Here is a 24,926-nt window from a genome sequence, read left to right as displayed (position 1 = left end):
TTAACTAAAACTAGTGATAAAACATCCCAAATAAGGAGAGGAGGTGGGGTGCAGGGTGAGAGTGCTAAATCCTCTATCATAATAGGAAGTTAGTGTTTACTGACTCAAGTTGACAAATTGAGAAATAGCCATATAATATAATTTGACATGTGAAGAAGAAAGTAGAAAGGAGGTGGATTAGGGCAGGAGACTAAGGGTTTTCATTATAAGCATTTAGGTTGTCTTTTATTTTTTTAATTTGTGTGTATATTCCCTCAATTAAATTGTTTTAATTATGAGATTTCCAATCATTAGAAGATAGTACTATTATTCTGTTTACTTTGCCCCTTTTTACATCATGACATGAATTTTAAAATTTGTATACAATTCTCATTTTGTACAAAAATCCAGTATTTTCTAGCAATAATATGATAAGCCCTCTGTAATGAATTATAAATAAAAAGAACCTCTTAGTCAGGAACTAAATTTGTCATTATAAAATTGAGCAACTAACCCTTTGAAAGTTAGATTTGCATGTTTGGAATGGATGTGTAGTACCACATCTCATCCCTGTGACTGTGTTTAAAAAGGAGCAAAACCACTTATTTTTCTGTTGTGCAGAGAAGAAACCTTCATCATTTTTTAATATCAGTAACTCTCTAAATTGTTTTTCCATTGTTACTGAGTCATCTTGCTGTTTGGTTGTTTGTAAGCAAAACTTACTAAAAGCCATACAGTTTTACTCACTAAAATTATTCAAGTTGAGTGACACAGAATTTCACCTTCTACTCCATGACTGGAAAATCATAGGTTGCTGATTTAACTAAGTGATGGAAATATATATCCTTTCCAGGGTCTTTGGAGGGAAATACAAAAAGTGTTGACTAGAGTTGATATTTGACTTAGAGGGACAAATTTTCTATAGCAACTTTCAGACCGAAACAGAATGTCCCAGCTACCTAGAAATTAGCAAGGTAAAAGGTAACTTCTTAGGATATACAATAAAATGAGATGTATCTCTACAGAAGATAAAGGCTTAGATATCTAGAAATAGAACTGCTTTTCCATTCTCTTCCTCTCCAGCTCGACATACCCACATGCATACCCTTCTGGCACCTATAGATTTGAGGAGAATGGCTATTCTGCAGTTTCATTAGTTCCTGCAACTCTCATGTCTAGACATTTTGTCAGATTATGAGGGAAGTAAATCACAAGCAAAGAATACACAAACTCCTTGAAATGTGGTAGCATACATTCAAATCTATTTAAAGAAAGATGAAGAAGGATATTTGCTTTGTAGATGCTCAGTAACGATCGACTTACAAGAATATTTTCACAACGCAATAAGAGAATTAAGGTAATTTTTAGGCCTCTTGAATCAACATGGGAAGAATCGAGGATCTTTAAGAATAGAAATAGCAGAAATTATTTGGACTACCTTACTTCTAGTCATGTGCATGGGAATGAGAATGAGAAATGCAACCACCCCTGGAGAAAGAAATTGTTTTTGCTCCTTCCCCCACGACCCTTTGTGATAATTTTTCTTGGTAACTCTACCATATTCTCCTTTACGTCTTCCATTGCAGACAGTAAAAGCAATGGAGTGATATGAAGAGGAAATATATTATGGATATAGCCACATAGGATCAATTATATAACTTTCAGGGCCCAGTGGAAAATGAAAACGTGACGTCCTTATTCAAAAATTGTTAAGAAGATCAGGATGGTGACAGCACGCCATTAAACCCAACACGAGACCCTTTTGAGTGCAGAGACCTGTGTGGTCACACAGGTCACACACACATGAAACTGGCCCTGTGTCTACAAGTCCACCAAATCTTTCCAAACAAAGAAACCATGCCAAGCCAACCTCGTGTTCCAGGATAGGATAGTCAAGTCGTAGCTAATTACAGTTCCTAATGCAATGAGATTTCTTTCGATTACCAATTCACTTTCAGCAAAATAGTAGCATGCGAAGTAAGATACGGCTGATGAGTGTCTCTCTCTCTCCAACTGTGTAGTTAATAACTTTTTAGATGGTGCTTTGTGCCCTGGGAAACATGAGTTCGACTGGCCTCCCAAATTGCCAGTGGTGAGGCTCTCTTTCCATTCTCCCATGTGACCATCTGCTTGTTACCAACGGCAGGAACTAAACTGTTCAACCACAAGAGAATGACTCATGGGTGCTGAAGGGGGGAAAGTGCACTTTTGGAATCTGCAGTCCTTAAAACACCAGCTGCTCGGTTTGGGATTACAACTCATTTGGCTATGAAATTCAGGGAAGACGTTTTCGTTTTTGGAAATCTGAATTTTACAGACTTCTAGAGGAAAACAAGGCATGGAGTCTGCTTTTTCTTAATTTTACCACCATTTTTTTAAAACACCAAATACATGTTTTTCCTACATCTTCACCCCGTGACGACCAAGAAAATCTCTTTCAAAGGACACTGTGTCACACTCCAGGAAGGGACACCATCTAGCTAAATGTCACCATAGAACACTCTCATTCGGGACTTCTAGGAATGAAAGAGATGGAAAATAAGCAAGATTAATACTAGACTCGCAGACTTCCCTGGTGGCGCAGTGGTTAAGAGTCCGCCTGCCAATGCAGGGGACACGGGTTCGAGCCCTGGTCCGGGAAGATCCCACATGCAGCGGAGCAACTAAGCCTTTGCACCACAACTACTGAGCCTGCGCTCTGGAACCCGCGAGCCACAACTGCTGGGCCCACGCACCTAGAGCCCGTGCTCCGCAACAAGAGAGGCCACCACAGCGAGAAGCCTGCGCACTGCAACAAAGAGTAGCCCCCGCTCACCACAACTAGAGAAAGCCTGTGCGCAGCAACGAAGAACCAACGCAGCCAAAAATAAATAAATAAATAAACAAATAAATTTGTTTAAAAAATACTAGACTCGGGTTTCTGAAGGCAAAAAAAAAAAAAAAATCAGGATTCATCATCATTTATTAGACAGAAACACCCTGTGAGAATTACTCTTCTGTTTTTCTTATATAGAGAGAGGAGCTGGGCAAAGGCCTCACATCTGGGATCTCAGATAGGGAAGCATAAGGATGGGTTGTAGGAACGCCGTCTACAAAGCATCCTCTCCATGCATCCTCCTCCGTGGATTTGATAGCACCCCCTTTACCACCGTGAGTTTTTCACTAAGGGAGCTGCGAATTAGCCTAGGGGCACTATGCTCTCTCTTCCCCAGAGTGATCTTCCTTTTTCTTACCACTCTCTGAGTCCACACCGGGACTCAATAGTTCACCCTACCTTTCTACTCTTATTGTATGTTACCTCTACCACAGATTTGCCGTTTGTGTTTTAGTTTAAATATTTTGTATGATTATCCCTCATCTCCGCAACTGGACTGGGAGTTTCTTGAGGGCAAATACCATGTATTTATTTTATTATTGTCTTCCCCACTGCACCTAGCATTGTGTCTGTTACTCAGAAGATGCTATGCAGCAATGTGTTGTTGATAGAATAATTGATTCTCCTGCCCCAACCCACAGTTTTAAAACTAGGCAGTAAATAATCTTCACAGAGTATTTTAAGAAAACCAACTGGAATCATCCAATTAAAAACTTTTTTTTCTTTTCATGCCAGGTCATAGCTTCTAAACCCAAACTAACTTCTCTTGCCTCTTTAAGCTAATGACTTGTTGTTTAACCTTCACAAATTAATGGAATTGTGAGCTAACGACAGTTTATGCTACCGTTTGCCTTTGAAGTGTTTATTTTTGTCATGTTCACTTCAGAAACTTCTCGCTTGTTAGTTTGACGTGATTGATGCAGAATTCACTTTCCCCATCTAATGCTTTCCTCCATATACAGCTCCACTTTGTGGAATCTGTTAACAAGGAGATAATTAAATGTAAATATGAGTCTCAGGCTCTTCCGTCTCTGAAGTGGAATACCTATAAGACAACAAGGAAATACGGGGGGAAGGTGGGAGGGAGATCCACTACTCCCTTCCCCCAGGGTGGTGCAGCTAATAATCTCACGAATAACCCACCACCAAAAACTTCAGGAGGAAAACACGAAAGAAAAAAAAAAACCCTCCCACCTTCTTTATGGGAACTGACCCAAGATAGAACACAAGAGCTCATTGGTTGACCAATGGCTGAAGGAGCCTGGATAGACCATAAATGGTCCCAGAGGAGAAACCAACAGCCAAAAGGGAGGATCGTTGCTTCCTGTAGTGGTTGTGGCTAAAGACCCAGAGAATCCAGGCCTTTAGAACTAACTTAGAGAGCATGTGGTCCAACTGATTATGTCTGGATATTCCTACTAAAACAAGTGTTCTGTGTTGGGCAGTGCCAAAAGAGTCAATTTATCTACAGGAAAATATACAACATATTGCAGTGTAAGTGCACAGTAGTGTTTTACCCAGAAATGAATAAAGAAAAAAAAAAAAGACGGGTTTCTTTTTCCAGAACTTATGTGATTTGCAACTAAAGGGAAATTTCTAACTGGTAATACATTGTCTCCTTCCCAAATGTCAGTATGTCCGAAGCCACATGACACTGCAACTTTTCCCAAATATCTGCGTATCCTAAGCACACTGTGTCAAGAAGCCTTACCCAGAGACTTGATTTATGTTGCTGCCCGACAGACGATGTCTGGAAGGCATGCTGTCTACATGGACTGTGCTCCGGCATTACCTTAGTCATCAATTCTAAGAGCATTAATGAGTACCATTCATCCCAATAATAGAAACCAAGGTCAGGGCCTCCTCCATGCTCTGTAATTCCATTAGCAATGCACAGAAAGCACTTAGGTCATAAGCTCTGTAGACCTCAGGATTGAGCAAACGGAGCTGCGTCTTGTTTTCGGAGAGAAACTTCTCTGAGCACACCCCTTGTCAATGATTTGTTGTACAGCAGCATTTGATGTACTTACACATGTAGGGGAAATGCTGGTAAAGGAAGGTGAGGCTGTCTTCAGCTGCCAAGAGTTTCAAATACTGTTTTTATTAAAGTAAATGCCAATAGAAAACAATTCGAATAAAACCATTTGAAGCACTTCAATGACTGGATGTACATTTCTACATCGTGTACTCATTCAGATATTACGTAAGCCACTCCATCATTCCATGGGTCTGCCATAGAATTTATTTTAGTTTTCGTTCTTTTATCTTGGATTTTATTGATTTATTTTAGTTTTTATGCGACCTACCCTAATAAAGTGAAAACGGCCTTGAAACTAAGCGTTATCACTATATGCAAATAATTCTATTTAGAATGAAACTTTCATCTTGAAATCTCAAGCAGCATGCTTCCTAAGCTAAGTCTCATCAGTCAGTCCTTCACTCCTCATAATTCAAATTGCTTTCAACCTGCCACATATTACAAAAAGAAGGAAGTAACCCCGAGATTTGAAGCCACAGGTGTGGGTTTGAATCCTGGCTTTGACACTTTTTTTTCTCAATGGTTAAATAAACATGATTATTAAATTTTTACAGCTATTTCACATTGTAGCTGTAAGGAGTGAAAATAAGTTCCTAATACAGTCTCTGGATACTAACAAGTAATAGCTTAGTGTGTGTGTGTGTGTGTGTGTGTGTGTGTGTGTACGAAATCTTGTTTGGAAACGTTTGGAGTTTCATGCCCAGTAAATTATAAATGATACACAGTAATGGAGGGGAGCAGAGGCATGAATAATTCAAAACAGCAAATCATCCATATATCATTTGCATGTGTTTTGAAATGTATTTTTAAATTTCATTTCAAATGTGAGTGTTTCTAATACCCAAAGAAATTACTTCAAAGGAACGACACTACGATGTGAAGTCCTCGCTAAATGGCATGAGGAGCTGTCCAGTTTCTCTGTTCTCTCCTCTCCACCCTCTTCTCCCCTCCCCTTCTCCTCATGCCTTGCCTGTCAAAAGGCAGCAGCCACAAAGAAACCACTTCAAGCAAAGCTCCTGCCTTTCACTCTCCCCTGAATCAGGGCCACTGGTGAAGCATTTACGATTCCCTCCTCAGAGGCAGCCTGCACTCACCAAATGAAAGTCCTGGGCATTCAGGGAGCACTTGAGTGGAGGGAGGAGATGGTGAGGGCGAGAGAGGCAGCATGGGGCTCTGCTTAAGCGCAAAGGCCGTGGAATCTGACAGTCTGGGATTCTAAACCCTGGTCAGCCTATGTGACCTTGGGCAAATTGCAGACTGTTTCATGCCTCAGTTTCCTCCACCGTAAACATGCAGTGATAATGCTATCAGGTATCTCATATGGTTTGTTAAAGATCAAATTGTATTTATTTTAATGTAGTTATAATAGTGTGTGTGTGTGTATAAGGCTCAATGTGGTTAATGCGTCATATACAGAAGAGATCTGTATTATGCTGATTTCCCTTTGGATAATAAACTCTTACTTATAAGTTGATGTTTTCCTACAGAGACCTGCAACACCTTTTTTGTGAAACCTGAGAGAAGCAAACAGGATTCTTGACCTCATCTAGTGTCTGCATTTTCCACAAAACATATCTCTCTTTCCCAAATGAAGCTGTTTTAGCTGTTACAGATTTACCCCATGCAGACAGAATTCGAGCCGGTGCCTACGTACAAACACACACACATCAACCGTGATATCGGAAACACTTAAAAATAATCGTAATAAAAAGAATGAATGAAAAGTTAATACTTAGCAATTCTTAATGCCAAGCACTGTTCTAGTCATTTTATGTATGATAACTCATTTACTCCTCAGAACCATCCTGTGAGGGCAACTATATTATTATCCCAATTTTACTGTTGAAATACAGAAACTCAGAGAGATCATGTAGTTGTTCAAAGGTCGGGATAGGTAACAATATACGCATTATGACCCAGGAGATCATATCATTTATTGACTGTTCCAGGACACTCTTGAACATGAAAGGGGGCAAAAACAGCAACAAAAGTTCACTCTAATTACGGGTGAAGGCCAAACAGCTTGCAACACCCATATCATGTTATGCAGTTAGTAAATGAATGAGTTCTTATTACATTTCTACTTGAGCAATATATTGTCCTAAGACTGTCGAAGGATCATTAGTATGCTGTAAGTGAGGTGTTCTTAATTAAAGCCATCCATGCTTGTGGTAAATAAAACTGTGTTTGAGCTTGCAACATGATTAGCTTCACTTCAGAGATGCAGGCTCAGCCGGTATTTTTATATGCTACCTGTAACCTTTCACAACAGAAATATGATCAAGGTATTGGTTCACTAACTCTCTGATTGTCCTTCCTTACCATGGCCATTAGCTGATGTTCTGCCTTTCACTGTAACACATACACAAGATTGAGAGTTTAAGGGACAGACATCCCTGGAGCATAATGAACGGTGGAGTGCGTCTTTGCCTCTTTATGCAGATGAAATCAGTCCCTGACTTCCACAGGGAGAGCAACAAGTCATTGACAGGCAATTTCCCCACTGGGGCTCCTGTCGTGGAGGAAAAAAGGAAAGGAAACAGCTTTCTATATGGTCAGCTTCTTGAGGGCACTTATAGGGACACTGTGCACTATTGATGTCCAACCCCAGGAACAGATAACCTGGTAGGAACTCAAACAATGACATTGAATACGAGTCAACCTGCTAGAAAATCTATATCCCCAAGAACCTGGCTCTCCCCACATATATAAATGAATAATGAAAAAGAAAATGAATTTTCATTGTTTTAAAGAGACATATACCATATTTCATCAATTGTAACACATTTTTCATATTTTAATATTTCAGAAATTAGCATGTTACGTCAGAGTGTCATTGTTTAATTGCCAGAGTTGTTTTTTTTTTCTATTTTTCTTTCTTCTTGTCCATAAAAGAAAGGTATATCTTAGCATCAGTGACATCTCAGATTTGATGAAATATATTATCTACCAGATATTAGCAAGATCTCAGCACCGCTTGCATTGAATCAGAAAGAAGAGGTAATAGTTGAAAACTGCATCAGCCTTTAAACTACAGCTTAGTAGATAAGTAGGAAGTTGGTCATAACTTCTTCACCAGCTGGGTAATTCCCATATAAGTATTTTTCTCCCTTTCTTGTTTTCTCCTCTCAGTAAAACAGAAAAGGGTAGATGTTAGGTTCCCAGCATTTATTATATTTTTCTGAACTGTATTGTTGTCCCCAGAGTATGAGCTCTTTGGGCACAGTGTTCGACGTCTGTGGTTCTCAATTTTTTGCATGTATTAGAATCTCTTGAGGAGCTTCTTGAAAATCCATTGTCCTCCCCTCCTACATGAACATTCTGATTTGCAAGGTCTAGGATAAGACCCAAAGAGCTGTATTTTTAATCCTAGGGTGATTATGATGGTCCATGTGTTTGGAATTAGCCCGTCACTGCGAAGGACTTGAATTTAGAGACTCCGCTGTCAGTAGTATGCACAGAGCTGTACTTGATAGGGATGATTGTAATCTCAAGAGGCAAATACACTGACAAAAGGAAGAATTCTGATATTGCATTGTTTCGTATGCGGCTGATACTCAAAGGTAAAACATGTACTGGTCATGCCCCTAATACCTGTTTCTGTTGGGGATGTTTCTGTAGCTGTGCCACATAAAATTGGACGCATCATTGATGGGAGTCCCGCAGATCGCTGTGCGAAACTAAAAGTGGGAGACCGGATCTTAGCAGTGAACGGCCAGTCTATCATCAACATGCCTCACGCTGACATCGTGAAGCTCATCAAGGATGCAGGTCTTAGTGTCACCCTTCGCATCATTCCTCAGGAGGGTGAGTGCCTGCACTGGGGTCGTGGAGCCCACCTGGCTGCGGTCAGGGTGTCAGAACATCAGAAGTTGTTTTTTCCATTTTTGCAAAAATTAACACTCTGCTGCAACCCATATCCTGTTTACTCAATACCAGTTTCCTTCAAAGATCAAGCTATACGGTGTTGTAGATAACTAGTGTGAATCCCGAGGCACTGGCTTATTCAGTCTTTCCCTTTGGTCCCAGCAGTACTGTTTTTATGGTTATATTAAGCCAGAACCCATTCAACAGAGATGATAAATTTACAAATCTGGCGGAAAAAAAAATATTCATGTTAGCAGTTAAGCTCTGGAGGATTCTTCAAAGATCGATTTTGAAAAGCTTGGGGAAGTTGTGGTATAAAGAGAGCTCATTTAGGAAATGTTGCATCTGATAAGAATTTTAAATTTCCACTTAGCCTTTTGAATTTCTCTGTGCAAGGACTCCCCCCTGAGGCTTGAGGAGTAGTGAGCATTACAACTCACAACCAAGCCTTAAGGGACCACGGAATTCTCTGAGCACCGATTCACCATCACTTCACCATTTCCAGACACAGTGGGTTCATTACTAGCTGCTGGCTCATTAATGACATTTGGGAATTCAGCCTCTGGAGCTCGCTGGTGAGTGGACCACAGTGCCCACATGGAGAAGGATGGGCTCACTCACCTCTGTCCCCTCTGGTTTACTCGGTCTCCTCCTTTCCCCTGGGGACTATCTAACAAGCAGACATCAACAGCCGCCTGACTATAAATAGAAAACAGTAATTCTCAGTGGAGGTGATTTTGTCCCCCCAGGGGGCATTTGGCAATGTCTGGAGACATTTTTGGTTGTCATGATTGGGCCAGGGGTGCTACTGGTGTCTAGTGGGTAGAAGACAAGGATGCTGCTCTGTAAACATCCTACAGAGCCTAGGACCACCCACCACAGCAGGAATTATCTGGCCCCAAGTGTCCGTAGTGCCAGGGTTGAGAAACCCTGATACAAGTGGAGGAGAAATTTTAAAATTTAGGGTGAGAGCAAAGAAAGGGGAGAGTGATTTATAAGGGAATGCTAATAGATCACTTCTTTTTTGTCACCAGTCAAAAAAAAAAAAAAAGACCATTTTTAACTTGTTATCTGAAGAAAACATTATGTATAAAATATTCAACAGAAGTTAACTCTAAGCAAAATTGGTCACAAAAGACTTGCTTCTCCCTTCCCAGTATGAAATGTGTCTGTCCTGCTCTTATTCCAACATGGAGAGATAACTTCAGTTGAAAATTTGATGCTAAACAAGAAAGACCAAGAAGCAGTTTTAACAGAGAACAACTTACGAACCTTCCTCTGTCCAATGTTCTTTTCTCTTTCCAGAGAACCATGGAGTACAGAGGGTTATTAGGCAATAAGACTAACAAGGAACTGAAGAAAGGATTGTGAAAAGCACTTACTTTTCTTATGGTTAATTCCTTATCCAAACTTTGGAATACTGGTAGGACTTCTCGTTACAACCAAAAAAGTAGTGGCTAAAACACTTTTCTTGCAGCAAGTAATGCTGGAACAAATAGAATATATTTTAGAGCTTACTCCTTAGAATTATTTTTCATCGTTTTAATAAGTTTTTCATGGTAATCTTTTCTTCTGACAAAATGACGAGAGATTGTGTTCATAACCTTGTTCAGCAGCCTCGTGATTAATGGAAGAATACTAATTCCAGGAGCGGTCTTAGAACTTGCTAAGTCTACGCTGCTGTCTTAAAACCTAACAGAAACTGGAAGAACCAAAGCCCTGAGTCATGTGAGGAGGCAGAGGAACCAACTCTGGCCACCTGTTGCCCTTTATCAAATGCCATCCTGACTGCATTTGCCTCTTTGGTTTCCCACCGCAGAGCTCAACAGCCCGGCCTCGGCGCCCAGCTCCGAGAAGCACAGCCCGCTGGCCCAGCAGCACAGCCCGCTGGCCCAGCCCAGCCCCGCCACCCCCAACAGTCCTGTCGCCCAGCCAGCTCCTCAGCCACTTCAGCTGCAGGGACATGAAAACAGGTAAAGTCTCCTCTGGCTTTTCTGCTTCTGAGTAGTGAGGGACGTAGAGGGAGAGAGAGTTTGGGACAGGACAGGTCCCAGGCAGGAGAGAGATTTGCATAATGTAGAAATCAACGTGTGCACCTTTGTGTGATTTTGAGATTGTATGTATGTTGTAAACGTAGTTTCATTAGCAAATACAGGTGTCTGTCCTTCACAGTAAGAGAAGCTTTCCTGAGGAAATGATGCGTCATTGCAGATGAGTAGGTTTAACTAGCTGAAGAGCACATTAAGGAGGGTCCAGACAGAGTCACATATACAATATACAGTATCATATACAAAGGCCCTTTGGCAGGAGGTAGTAGGCAAGCACGAAGGAGGGAAATAAGGCCAGTGTGGTGGGGGCAGAGGGGCAGCAGCATGGTTTGAGATGAAGCCAGTGAGGCTGGCTGGTGAGGAACTGCCCTAAAGCGTCTCATAGGTTTGTTAAAGATTTTTTTTTTTTTTGGTGGTACGCGGGCCTCTCACTGCTGTGGCCTCTCCCGTTGCGGAGCACAGGCTCCGGACGCGCAGGCTCAGCGGCCATGGCTCACGGGCCCAGCCGCTCCGTGGCATGTGGGATCCTCCCGGACCGGGGCACGAACCCGTGTCCCCTGCACCAGCAGGTGGACTCTCAACCACTGCGCCACCAGGGAAGCCCTTGTTAAAGATTTTGATCTTTATCGTACGTGTTGTGAGAGGTCATTGGAGGGTTTTAAGCTGAGGACTGACATCCTTGGAGTAGCTTTTCAAGATCTCTCAGTTGTCCCCGTAGAGAGCACGCTGGAGGCTGATCAGAATGAATGAAGTTAGAAGTGGCCGCGTGTCCACCGAGCCATGCACACGATGGCTCGGAGAATAACGGCGGTGTGGAGGTGGGAAACGTTGAAGGATTTGTGAGCCTGAATGTAAGTTAGTATTTTTACTGCATTTTACCTTATATCCACCTGCCCACGGTCGAATGAGATTCTTCCATTTCACATCACAAACTAATGTGATCAGGCCCTGTGAACTTGCAGAATAAAAGGCTGCCATAGGAAAACAACACTGTCTTCTTATTGAGACGTGTGTGTAACGGGGAGCCTGGGTTAGGTTGCACCATTAAAGAAAGAGATGAAGACATGTTCCCATGTTGGTTTTGCCCTTTCAAAGGAGAAACATAGAACAACCCTCGGGAACATCTCAGAAAACAAAACCCTCACTGGTCCTTTCCGTGATTCTAACGTTTTCTGAACATCTGCTACCCATCTCCTGCCTCCCCTGTTGGTGAAGATGAAGTGAGACCCTGTTTTTGAGTCCCAGAACTTTCTGCGTTTACCACTCACAATGTTGCAACGCCAATACTTGCCCTGTGCCAGAAGTGTTCTTTCCGTGAAGCCCTGTTCTATTCTGATTTCTCCCATTTGCTTTCATAGCAAAATAAATATCTATTGTCCTCCACTGTTTATGGTTTTAATGTAGTCCAGGGAAGAAAAAAGACTAAGCCCCATAAGGTACGTGATACAGAGGCAAGAATTTGACAGTCCAGAAGAGGAGTATGTCCTGGGTGCCTCAGTCATAAGCCCCAGGTGCGTGGGCTTTCACCATGTGTGGTTTGGACACATTGCACTGGCTTTCCCCGGGATTCACTTGAGATTTAGGAGGAAGGACCTGAGTGTTCCAGCAGTCTCCGAGCCAGCTTCAGACGCTTCCTCCTGGCTCTGCCACTGTCAATTAAACCTCCCAGCCACAATTGCTTCTTCCCTTTCCAGAGTTAAACTTTCCTGAAATTGGACTCTTGCTTCTGGCCTGCAGGTGGGTAATCTCATCCCTAGTGTGTTATAGTTCAGTGGGGAGAATGACAGATGGGCAAGGCCACTATCCTGTCCCCATCAGCTACTAGTTACAATCGGGGACTCGGCCGCTGTCAAAGAAGCAACAGCCTTTGGATGGTTTTGTTTTTGTTTTTGTCTTTGTTTTTGTTTTGCCTGACTGTGGGATAAAATATTTACTGACTCTGGTATTAACAGATTGACCTGGTCCAAATTTTTATAAATTACCAACAAATTTACCCGGAGTTCTTAGCTGTTTTTGCTTCAGTAATATTAAATGCCTGGGAAGTCCCCTGTTCTAGGGTCCTTTCCTGCCACTGAGGTTTCCTGGCTTAGCTGTTTGATTGTTAGTAGGTGGCTCTTTTCCAAATGAATGAAGAGATTCCATAATCTCACAGATACTAGAACCATTTTTCTAGCTGCATTTAAAAATGGTCATGGTATCAGAGAGAAACTCTTTGCCTTTTTCTAGATCAGGCTACAGATGTCTCCAAGACAGCCTGTATGCCAAGCACACAGTATGAATTTCCTATTAATTCATTTGTACAAGAAGTGCCCACCTACATGTCAAATTGAGCCAGTTTCCATGTTAAAGTGGGATAAAATAAAGTGACAATCTGCTCGCAAATTTTTATCTTATGAGTTAGGAGAAGTGAATATTTTATCCTGTCTTATTTACTCTTGAATTGGCTTCCTCCTGACACTCTGCACACCTCTACTCGTTTCTCTGTCTCGTAACATCCTTTTGGTGCATGCTCAGGAAACAAAATAATTTTAACATGAACATAAGCAATAACAGAAGAAATAGCAGTTTAACATAAGAACATAAGCAATGAACATAAGAAATAGCAGAGATCACCTTCCCAGCAAAGGCAATCATTATTTACTTCTTTTAAATAGCAAGATTAGTGGAAAGCATTGGAAATTGACTTCTTTCATAGGCTTTGTGCACTAGATGCTGCAGGCTGGAAGCAATTCTTGAAAGGCCCACATGAGGCAAAAGCCCACCGTAAGATCCCCTACCACACGGGCAGCATTTTTGATTCTGGAACTTATTCATACCGTAAAATTCTGCTAGAATTTACCATTAGCAATCTGGTTTTATCATCTCTAAAGTCTCTTTAATAGTGGAATTAATAGCTACGAAGAGTTATACTGATATGCAATCTACGAACCTTTCATAAGTAAAGGAACTTTTAAGAGGCTGTTTGTTTTTAATGATCCTGAGTTCTCCTTAAACTAAAGTGTTTCACAAATTCAGAGTAACAGCTTTTGCCCTAACTAGTGTATCATTCACTTAAAAGTTAACAACACTCATAAAAATTAAGTATATTTTCCTTATTAAAGAATTCTTCTTCAACATGAAATCCTGTACGTGACACTGTTGAATGAAATGGGAATGCCCAGAGGCAGGCTTGGATGGCTGCTGTTACAAGTTCTAACTGTCCCTGTTTCTAAGGCTCTGGGGAGACTCTTAACATCTCACCCTCTTCTGCTGTACCTCATGACACATCTGGTTGGAAACGAAGCTCGTAATGGATATTCCATACCAATACCACAGAGATAATGAAAATAAAGTGATGTGCCATAACTTAAAACAATGTGACATCTAAACCACCAAGCACATGATTTCTAAAAAGGAACCGAGACACACCAACAAATGTCACCCAGTCCAATTCCTTTTGTTTAATTCATGTGTTTGCCTAGTTAAGCATCTTATTCAAAGCGTATTTTAAATAATTCTATTCTCAGAATGCACACTCTCAGTAGGTGAGTGGGCAGCTTCCTGAGGTATAAAGCAAAGCCTAAATTATGCATCTCACAAAAGGAATGTGTCACTTCTGCAAGTTAAGTAACAAATGGGAACTACTCAAAGCGGTATTAAAATAACTGCATTTCTAACCCCCTTTCAAAACCCTGAATAAACACATCTATTGCCATACACTATCAGTGTGTGAATGTGTTTTTCTAATCGACCTGTATCCCTAAGTAGCTCATTATATGGAGTGTTTTCATGGCAACAGGCAATGAACTACAGAGTTAAGTGGCCTCTATATTATGGTGATCATTTTTTCAGTTTATCTTATTAATGATCCCATAATTGTAGGTATTGGCTACTTTAGCCCTTTTTTGGCCCTGGAAGCCCCTCAATTTAGAGCAATTTGGATTCACAAAACAGAACTAAACAATTCGTTTTGGTCTCTGTATTTATTAATAACTAGAAACAAGAAATAATATCTAGAAACAAGAATAAGACAAGTGTTAGACGTAAACACTTTTGCCTTTCCTTCTGTCTAATGACCATGATAGTGTCTGGTACTAAGCCCAAGAGTTATGGTCTAGTATTTAAACCTCTGTGTGATATGTTTCTACTTTTAGCAATGACCCAGTGACTTTCTGCTTGATTCGTAGTTGGTGATTATACCTTACTTTCACTCCTTTAACCTCTGTATGATATTCAAAAAGCCCCAAGCTAACAGGTTAAAAGAGCCTTTAGTTAGATATTCATAGAGTGTTTAGAGATCACTTCAATCATGTTTTCATGAAGTAATGGATGCTGTGTGTGTGTCAGAGAGAGAGAGAGAGAAAAAAAAAATTGAAACCGTTGGTTTACTGATATTAAGACAGACTGTTGTTTGGGGATGTACAGTGAAGTGTGTGAGTCCCTAGATTTGCTGCAGTTCCACAGTTTTTAAATAGCAAAGTCAAAGAAGGTTATCCCTAAGTCCTTTTCCACAAAGTTCTAAGTGACCATCACTTTCACCTTGATTTCTTAAGGAGCCAAATGAAAAGTATACCGTATGGCATTTGTCAAAGATTTTAAAATAATACTTATCATTTATTGAATCTTCTCATTAATCCTGAACATGAAAAGGACCACCAAGAGGTGTGGCCTCTACATGCCCGGAGGTCCTAAAGTCATTCGAATCTCCTTAGAATGCTGAGATGCCAAAGCAAGTACCATTTCCATTCATTTAGTTACAGGTCAGAAGTAAAAGCAAGGCAAGATGTGAAACCAGATATCCGACAGCCTCCGTTCACGGACTACAGGCAGCCCCCACTGGACTACCGGCAGCCCCCAGGAGGGGACTATCTGCAAGCCCCGCCCTTGGACTACAGGCAGCCCTCCCCTGACACCAGGCAGTTCCCTCTGTCAGACTACAGGCAGCCCCAGGTACCTCAAAGATCCTGTTGCATTTGTTTCGTTTTTCCAATCAGCAGACCTGTCATTCACACACACACACACACAACTCTGGTGCATTTATTTATGGTGCTCAACAGCAGTGAATGAGAAAATTCAAAGGAGAGATAATATCACTTAGGCCTATATGCAATAGTTACATGTTTGCCACGTCAAGAGATGAGTACTGAAGGATGTGTATGAAAGTCAACAAGCTACCCAGCGATTCTTTTAATGACTGAGGAAACTGTGTTCAGATCTGCTCAGGCCTTTGGAATCTTGTCTTGCATTTTGCTAGATGGGGAAATCACATTACTCCTCACGATATCGTGTCAGTTGGAACACGTTAACTATGAGAGAGAAGGAGAACAGAGGGACAGACCGTGGAAGCTTCTCTGGTATTAAACAATTGTTTATTCTATTTTCTCCCCCACCCCAAAGGATTTTGATTATTTCACTGTGGACATGGAGAAAGGAGCCAAAGGATTTGGATTCAGTATTCGTGGAGGGAGGGAGTACAAAATGGATTTGTACGTGTTGAGATTGGCAGAAGATGGGCCAGCAATAAGAAACGGAAGGATGAGGGTAAGAGTGTTCTCTTTTTATAGAATTGCTTAATTCTGAAAGAAACGCTCCTTGTGGTGTCGGAGGAGCAGTGAGACCTGCTGTTAAGCAAACTGACTTGATGCAGACGTTGCCTTCTTTCCATTTCATGATCCAGTTTTCTAAAGGTTTGCCCAAACATTGTTTAAGAATTATCTCTCATTTTCCTTCTTATGGCTTCTAATTGAAAACTCTCAAGATGGTGTTTTACATATATATATATATATATATATATATACACACACACACACACACACACACACATATATATATACACATATATATATACACACATATATGTATGTTTCTCTAAAGAACAAACGAAAGAAAACAAAGTAATCTAAGAAATAGCTTGAAATGGAAACATGGCTCCATAATTTTTTGCGTGGTTTGAGGATTCAGTTTTTATCTGAGATTGAATCTTTTGAAATTTATTTTGAGTTTCATGCTTTTTTCTTCACACGGTTTTGTGTTTCTTTGGGACTTCTTTTGAGTTGACTGGCTTTGGCTTTGACGTTGGGCAGAAAGAAGCAGGAGAAAGGGGAATGAGGCTTCCTGGATATATGTTGTCCTTAAAAATGGTAGCAGCCAAAAATGTTCCAATTAGCGTTTAAGCTGAGGGCGGATTTTTAATGTAATAGTTACTTTGAGGCGTCTGGTTGACGCATAACTGATTCTTCCTCTAAAGGTGCGAAACAAAACTTGAGAACAATACAGAACATTAGTCAGTCTCTCTATAAAATGTCATCTAGGAAGCACATAGAAAAGGTCAGTTATTATAAATAAAATCTAGACTTATTCTTGTCCTCCCTCCTTGTTCTTTAAGTTAATACAGAAAAGCTGTGTTTCTTGGGTTCTAGAGCTTCAGATTCTCGTGCTGAGTTTCACCAACCGATTGCTCCTGTCAGTGGAATGAAACTGTTATTCCTACCACCCAGTCTGCCATTTCTATAGTCTCATTTCCGAGTCAGTGAATCATCCATGGTGCAGAAGTAGAAAGTGTAAATGTGTCTATTTCTCTCCATGCCTTTACAGTCCCTTGACAACTGGGAAGTATCCAAGTTGGAATTTGAACCCAGGCAAGGCTGACTCAGGAGAATGACAGTCCCCGCCTTGATCCAACACCAGCCTCCTCTTACCCCTTCTCCATGTGGTTTTAGAATAGGTCTCTGCATGGTTTCTTAGCTCCCGGTTCCCACTTTCTTAACATGCTGCAAAGCCAACTCACAAGTGGTTCAATAGAACAAAAGTAATCTTTGCAGTGCATTGGAAAACAACACAGCACAGAAGCCGTGAGTGAGATGACCAGAGCCCTGAGAGAGGGGACCTCCCCTTACCCCACAAGTGGATTTTAGAGGTGTGGGTTCCAAACGGTGGCCACATTTTATAACAAATGATGGCCACATTTTATAACAAATGGTCTAAATGGCTAATCAAAATTTAAGCCAGAGCAGTAGTTCTCAGTGTGGTCCCTGACATCAGCATCCCCTGGGAATGTGTTAGAAATGCAGATTCTCCGGCCCCGTCGCAGACCTACCGAATCAGAAACTCTAGGAGTGAGGCCGCCAGGCTGTGTTTGTGTGATCCACCTCCAGGTGAACCTGGTACAAGCTGAAGTTTGGGAACCACTGAGCTAAAGGGAAGCTGTCATGACATAGGTACGGCACAGTTAGGATGTGTGTGGCTCAGGCTTCGTTCATTCCCCCTAGATCCTGTCCAGGGAGTTTTCCATCCTGTGCCAGTGGTTTACCTCAGGTCCTTAAATCCGTGGAAACACAGATTTAGAATTCTGTAGGCAGGTGCTCCACTTTAGGAAAGATGCTTTTTCTTCTGGCAGGTGATAAAAATGAGTCCTCTACCACTTCTTGTCAAAGATTATAGAAATAAGCAATATTTCACCATGTTCCATGTCATTTTTATAAAGCAATGCATTCTTTCTGTGTACAGGCTGTCCAGAAGGAGTTATTATGGCCATTTTTCGATATTATGGGTGTTTATTTTGGACTTCTATATATATTTCTAGCTTTTAATTCTCAAAGAAAACAAGTCACTTGAAAGTCACAGAAATTCTAAGGATCAGATTTTACTGTTCGATTTTATTTCTGATCTTTAAAATAAGGCTAGGAACTTGGCAGGGATGAATGGATGACTTTTTTCTGCTTTTAAGAGTTATACTTAATATTCAGATGTTCTGGGTTTTTTTTTAAGTTTATTTATTTTATTTATTCTTTTTTGGTTGTGTTGGGTCTTCGTTGCTGCATGCGGGCTTCCTCTAGTTGCAGCGAGTGGGGGCTACCCTTTGTTGAGGTGCGAGGGCTTCTCATTGCGGTGGCTTCTCTTGTTGCGTAGCACGGACTCTAGAGCTCAGGCTCAGTAGCTGTGGCGCACGGGCTTAGTTGCTCCGCGGCATGTGGGATCTTCCCGGACCAGGGCTCGAACCCTTGTCCCCTGCGTTGGCAGGCGGATTCTTAACCACTGCGCCACCAGGGAAGCCCTGTTTTGGGTTTTTGTTACTCATGGATTCTTAACGGCATCAACGGAGAACTTGTCTAGGGTAACAAACTCCATGTCAGGGAAGGAAACTACTTCATCATGTAAGTTCAAAGGTGCTTCTAGATAATACAAACGTATTAACTACTGTTTGAATTTGATAAATATTTTGTATCTGTAGAGTTAAAGATCAACAATTGTTCTTGATCATAGCACATAACTAATTCAGATGTTGTTTTCATGTTTATTATCAAATTTAATCATTTAAAGCTAATCTTTTCTACCTTCATTAGTACTTACTAATTAGCAATAACCTTTAATTCACAGATGTGTTTAAATTATTTCAGCAAGGACCGGGATAGATTACTATTTGCATGACTCAATCGTTTGATTATTTTAATGCATAAACTCGATAACATATAGGTTCCCAATTTGGGAATTTAACAGTGAAAATAATTCGGAACTTATTATAAAATCCCCCCTTGATACCGTTGTTGCCCAGATACGTATAGATCTTAAATATCTGTGCAGATGATGCTTACAAGGCAGCTGTTCATTCTATGGGTATTATGGCTTGGTTCATAAAGTTCCAAGACGTCTGAGAAAAGTAGGTGAACTAGACATTCACAGGCTAAATTAAAAATAAGCTCAAGAAGAAGAGAAGCTAGCACCACCAGGTCCTTCCCAGCCTTTAAAACACTCAGGCATATTTCTCCGTGTTAATTGCGATTCCTTCACTTTCAGTGTTAATGCATTACTGCCTCTGTGCCCAAACTAAACACACACTTTGTGATCAGGTAAGTTTGGAACACACTGTATAGTTTTGTTTTGTTTTGTTTTCCCTTTTTTCATGATCAGAAACAGAAGGGAAAAGCCAGGAAGTGCCTGGCAATAGCAGGGTGTCTTAGATTAAACTCAGTACAGTAAAATTGCCCAACTCAGAATTACTACACAAGAGCTGGGTGATTCTGAGAAATCATTTCATGTAACTGTTAATGAATTACTGTGCCCATGGATTAGGGCTATAAGTAGCACTAGTTTTGAACATTGAGTTAGTGCACCAGACGTTAGTCTCTGAATCTGAGACTCTTCCTGGGTCTTTTACGTTAGTCTTGGTTGTAGGACAGTGATGGTATGCGCCTGTTTAGTAGTACAAGACTTTGCTAAGATTATGGAGAAAACCAGGTAAATCCGATGTCAGAGGAGGTGGCTAACAGAGGTGTAAAAACATCCCTCTCACGCTGGGAATGTTAAGAAATGATGGCACAGATACGTATTTTTAAAGCATGTCTTTAGGCATCCAACTGATATCCTAGGCATCCAAGAGAAATACCAAAGTTCTTCGCACCTCAGGTGTTCTTTGACGGAGCTGGTGAGGGACAGGTGGGCATATCCCAAAAGTGAGTCCCAGGTGAATGATTTCGCTCTAGTATTTCTGGGCACCTGCAGCAGAGAGAATAATCTTAGCCGAGATCTTTGGCAAGTTAGACTGTCTGACTTTCAAATTGCTTAATAAGTACTCCCACAGAACATGAATTATTTTTTTCCTCCTCCTCGGAAAGTATTGTATGTTTACTCAATTTTTTTGTTAAATAAATACTTTCTTTCCACTTGATGAAACAAGCATCCTGGTAAGGTATCCTGATGAGGTCAATGGGTTCCCTCAAAATATGAGAACGTGGGCTTCCCTGGTGGCGCAGTGGTTGAGAATCCACCTGCCGATGCAGGGGACACGTGTTCGTGCCCCGGTCCGGGAAGATCCCACATGCCGCGGAGCAGCTGGGTCTGTGACCCATGGCCGCTGAGCCTGTGCATCCGGAGCCTGTGCTCTGCAACGGGAGAGGCCACAACAGTGAGAGGCCCGTGTACCACAAAAAAAAAAAAAAAATATGAGAACGTACCGACAGCAAACCACAGTCAGAAAGTAGTGGGGAAAATAATGGCTCCTTCTGAGGGTCAGATTTACAAGCCAAGTCTAGATACAGGGGAGAGGATAAGAAAATCTTTTTCAGAAGATCAATTCAATGCTTATTTAAAAGAGAGTTTCTAGAACTTCCTTGATCAGAAACATATAAACGTAACAAGAAATGAATTTAAAGATTTACTAAAAATATGACTATTTTGATCCCTTCTAAACCCTCAGCCCTGCTCTCAACCTCCAAAATAAGCAAACATGATGCATTTGCTTTATTAAATTTAGAAACATCAGTGCACTTTGTTGAACCTCAGTGGTAGAACTGATTTTTCTTATTAAGACAAAGAAGTGAGGTATTAATTTGTGAGTGACTTGTGATATTGAGAGAGGGACTTAGATATTATGACATGTCATGATATAGAGCTTGAATAGAATAGTGCAATTTAGAATAAACACCAAGAAAAACAATGTGAAACATAATTACATGAAATATTCACTTCATAAAAAAAAAGTAGAGAGTAGCAAGTTTTGACTTAAATTAGTAGCTAGTGTTTCAACATCAATTAATACTATGTAATAAACGTTAAAGAGACAAAACAAAACACAATCTGTAAATGTAGAAAATAAGGGGAATGGGAAATAGGAAGATAATCGTCTTGTCTGATAGCTTTTCCTCAGTCATTCAAAAAGGCTAATATCAGAAGAGAAACACAAATGACATTCAGATTTCAAGGAAAAGTGTAAGAAAGTATTAGAAAATAGCAATGGATCTGTTTTAAAAAGAAGACTTTTTAAGTTTGTAAAATAGTCTAATAAAGTTGAGAGGGATAAAATTTTCATAACTGATGAATAAGTCTCTGGCAAAACACTCTTAGGGACATAATCTAATTAAAAACTGACAATAAACAGAAAACTCAGGCAAAGAATAATGAACATATGAAGGAATTTACTGGTGAAGCTTCCTAAGAAATCAGGAGACTTGTGGAGGGAAGGGATAGTAGTTCTAAAAGTGCTTAACTGAAAATTGAGAGTTGAGTTAAAAGACATCTGAAAGGAGATCAGGTTTGCGCTTGGAAAGGTATTTTCCTGTTTCCATAAGAGTATAATATTTTCCCATTTCCATAAAATATTTTTTTATTTTAAAGAAAGAACATAACTTTTTAACTTCATCCCCTTAACAACTGTAACAGCTGTCTGTGCCTACTTAGCATTGCATAAACTTTGGTATGAAATGGTGTATCTTCTTCCTGAAACTTACATGACACAAAAGTCAGCCTGCAGTGGGCCTTGGAATCACCAACAACATTTTGTAAGACTGAATAATGTGTGAAAAAGATACTTACTGCTTATCCATCTTTTTCTTTTTTCCATTTTCTTTTTTTTAAATGAAAAGGAAACTTCCCTGATGGCAGCTTCCTTTATATTTGTCACTTCTCCTTCTGTGGTCCAGACGTGACTAACCTGTGACTGCAGAATAAAAGTATTCTGTTTTATATTGTTTTTATTAAACATAAAACCATTTAGAAGAATATTTCTAACATATGTAATGGTATGTATGCTAACAGTGATTCAAGCATCCGTGAACCCTTAGCCCAGTTAAAAAAAAACAAAAAAAACCCTCCAGTCTCCTATGATTCCATTCTCCTCCCACTCTCCAGCCTCCAGAAGTAACCAGCACCCTAAATATTGTCATTCCGTCTAGTCTTGCCACATATGTATGTACCTCTTAACTGTATCACTTAGTTTTGTACACTTAGTGAACTTTATATGAATGAATCATACTGTACATGTTCTTCTCTGTGGTTCGCTTTTTATCCTTTATGTTCATAACACTCATCCAGGTTGATGCATGAAGCTGTAAATTATTTCATGGTATGAATATGCTACAGTCTATGTTACTTGTCTATGGAGAGTTGAAGTTTTCTCTATTAGTGGACATTGGGTTCTTTCCAGTTTTTTTGCAACTAATACTATCCTTGTACATATTTCCTGCTGCACATATGCAAGAAATTCTGTAGACTATACTATATACCTAGGAGAGCGTATATTTAACTTAACTAGGTAACTCAGACATAGTTTCCTGGGTGGATGTACAAATTTATACTCATACCAGCAATGTGAAAGTTTCCATTACGACACATCCTCGCAAGATTTGTATTTCAGACTTTTAAATTCTTATTCTGGTAGGTAGAAAATAACATATAGTTTAGGTTTAAATTTGCATTTCTTGATTACAAATAATATTCATCATCTTTCCTTAGGTTTACTGGACTTTCTTATTCCCTCTTAAATAAAGATCCCTCTTCATATCTTTTCCCCATCTTCTGTTAAATCATTCCTTCTTTTCATATTGATTTTAGAAGTGTTTGTATGTTCCTGGTGATGGTTTTTCATGTTGCAAGTACTTTACCCCAGCTTATGGCTTGTAGTTTCACCTTCTGTATGATGCCCTTTGATAAACAGAAGGTCTTAATTTTAGTGTAATTGACTTAATCAACCTTTTCCTTTATAGATTCTGCTTTCTGTGTCATCTTTGAAAAATCATTTCCCAACTCATATTCTTAAAGATTCCCTACATCTTCTTCTAAAAGTTTTATAGTTTTGCTTTTTCATATCTGTTTTTAATTACCTAGAATTGATTCCTCTGTGTAATAAAAGGAAGAAATACAATTTCAGTTTTTCCAGATGGATAACCACCTGTCACAGCATCATTTATTGGATATCCTCTCAGTTCCCCCACAATCTGCATTGACAGCTCCATAATAAATAAAATTTCTATAAATGCAATGGTCTGTTTATAGATTCTTTATACTGTTCTACTGGTCTGTTTGTCTATACCTACATCAATACTGTACTCATCTGCCTTTTAATAAGTCTTGAGTTTTGATGGAGAAACTGCCTGTTTCCTCATCCCCAGACATACATCTTAATTCTTCAGGAGTGTTTGAATGTTCTTGGGCCTTTGCCCCTCCGTATAAAATTTTAGAAGTTTCTTATCCTATTGGGAATTTTATTGGAATTGCTTAGAATCCATAAATAAATGTGGAAAAACTTACATCTTTATAATATTGAGTCTTTCTATCTGTGAACATGATATAATCCATTTATTTAGATTTTCCATAAACTGCTTAAATAAAGTTTCATAGTTTTTTTCCATAACATACCTGAAAATATTCTGCTAGATTGATTCTAGGCATTTGCATGTTTTACTTTTACTTTTGTATTTTAATGTAATATTGAAATTAACTGTGTTACCAGTGAAAAGAAAGACAATTGATTTCTGTATATTGATCAATGATATCATGCAAAATTACTAAACTCTTATTAATTCAAATAAGTTATCAGTAACTTCCTCTGGATTTTCTACATAGATAATCAATTTTCTGCAAATAATGAGAATTCTGTGTCTTCCTTTTAAGTCTTTTTATTTCTTTTTCTTATTTTACTGCATTTACTTGGTTTTCAGTATGATGCTGAATAGAAGTAGTCAAACAAGCCGTCTTATTTTATTTCTAATCTTAAAGGGAATGCTTTCACCATTAAACATAATGTTGAATGAGTTTATATAAATAACCTTTATCAGATTATTACTAGTTTGCTAGAGAGTTAATTATGAATACATGTTGAATTTTATGTACTATTTCTGCATCCATAGAAAGTATATGATCTCTTTCCTTTCATATGCTAATTAACATGATTAAGAATATTATTAGTATATTAATGGATTATTACGTTAAATCATTCTTGATTTCCTCAGTTAAGCTATACTTATTCATGATGTTCTTTTTTATGCATTGCTCAATACAGTTTTCTGTTATTTCCTTTAAGATATTTGCAGCTATGTTCGTGAGTAAGATTAGCCTGTAATTTTCTTTTCTTGTAGTGTTGGTGAATGATTTCAACATTAGTGTTATACTAGCCTTATAAAGCGAGAAAGAATAATGCCTTTTGTTATTGTCATTGCTGTTGTTATCTGGACAAGTTTAAGTTAAGAATTGTCCTTGAATGTTTGGTAGAACGCACCTGTAAATCCATCCAGGTCTGGTGTACTTTTTGTGTGTGAAAATTTTAAACCACATTACATTTCTATAATAATTAGGGTATTCTTCAGATTTTCTATTTCTTCTTGAGTCATTTCTGATAAATTTCTTTTTTTCTGATAATTTATTTCATCTT

The 24,926-nt window shown here is 39.6% G+C and overlaps 1 protein-coding gene across 11 annotated transcripts in view; it reads left to right on the top strand.

Moving 5' to 3' along the window:
• The window catches only part of MAGI2 (membrane associated guanylate kinase, WW and PDZ domain containing 2), a 1,347,997-nt gene that overhangs the window by 1,230,098 nt on the left and 92,973 nt on the right, over nucleotides 1-24,926 (top strand). For 10 of the 11 annotated variants that reach the window (XM_079931541.1, XM_079931547.1, XM_079931548.1 and 7 more), the window contains 4 exons: nucleotides 8,514-8,699; nucleotides 10,579-10,732; nucleotides 15,541-15,736; nucleotides 16,184-16,327. In XM_079931541.1, the coding sequence (XP_079787667.1) occupies nucleotides 8,514-8,699; nucleotides 10,579-10,732; nucleotides 15,541-15,736; nucleotides 16,184-16,327 (680 nt within the window). The remainder of the gene's footprint in view (nucleotides 1-8,513; nucleotides 8,700-10,578; nucleotides 10,733-15,540; nucleotides 15,737-16,183; nucleotides 16,328-24,926) is intronic. The other variant, XM_079931544.1, reaches the window with a different exon arrangement.

Source organism: Stenella coeruleoalba (genome assembly GCF_951394435.1).
Source record: "Stenella coeruleoalba genome assembly, chromosome: 9".
Lineage (NCBI taxonomy): Eukaryota > Metazoa > Chordata > Mammalia > Artiodactyla > Delphinidae > Stenella > Stenella coeruleoalba.
The sequence above is the reverse complement of the archived record's forward strand: the minus strand, read 5'-3'. Positions and strand labels throughout refer to the sequence as shown.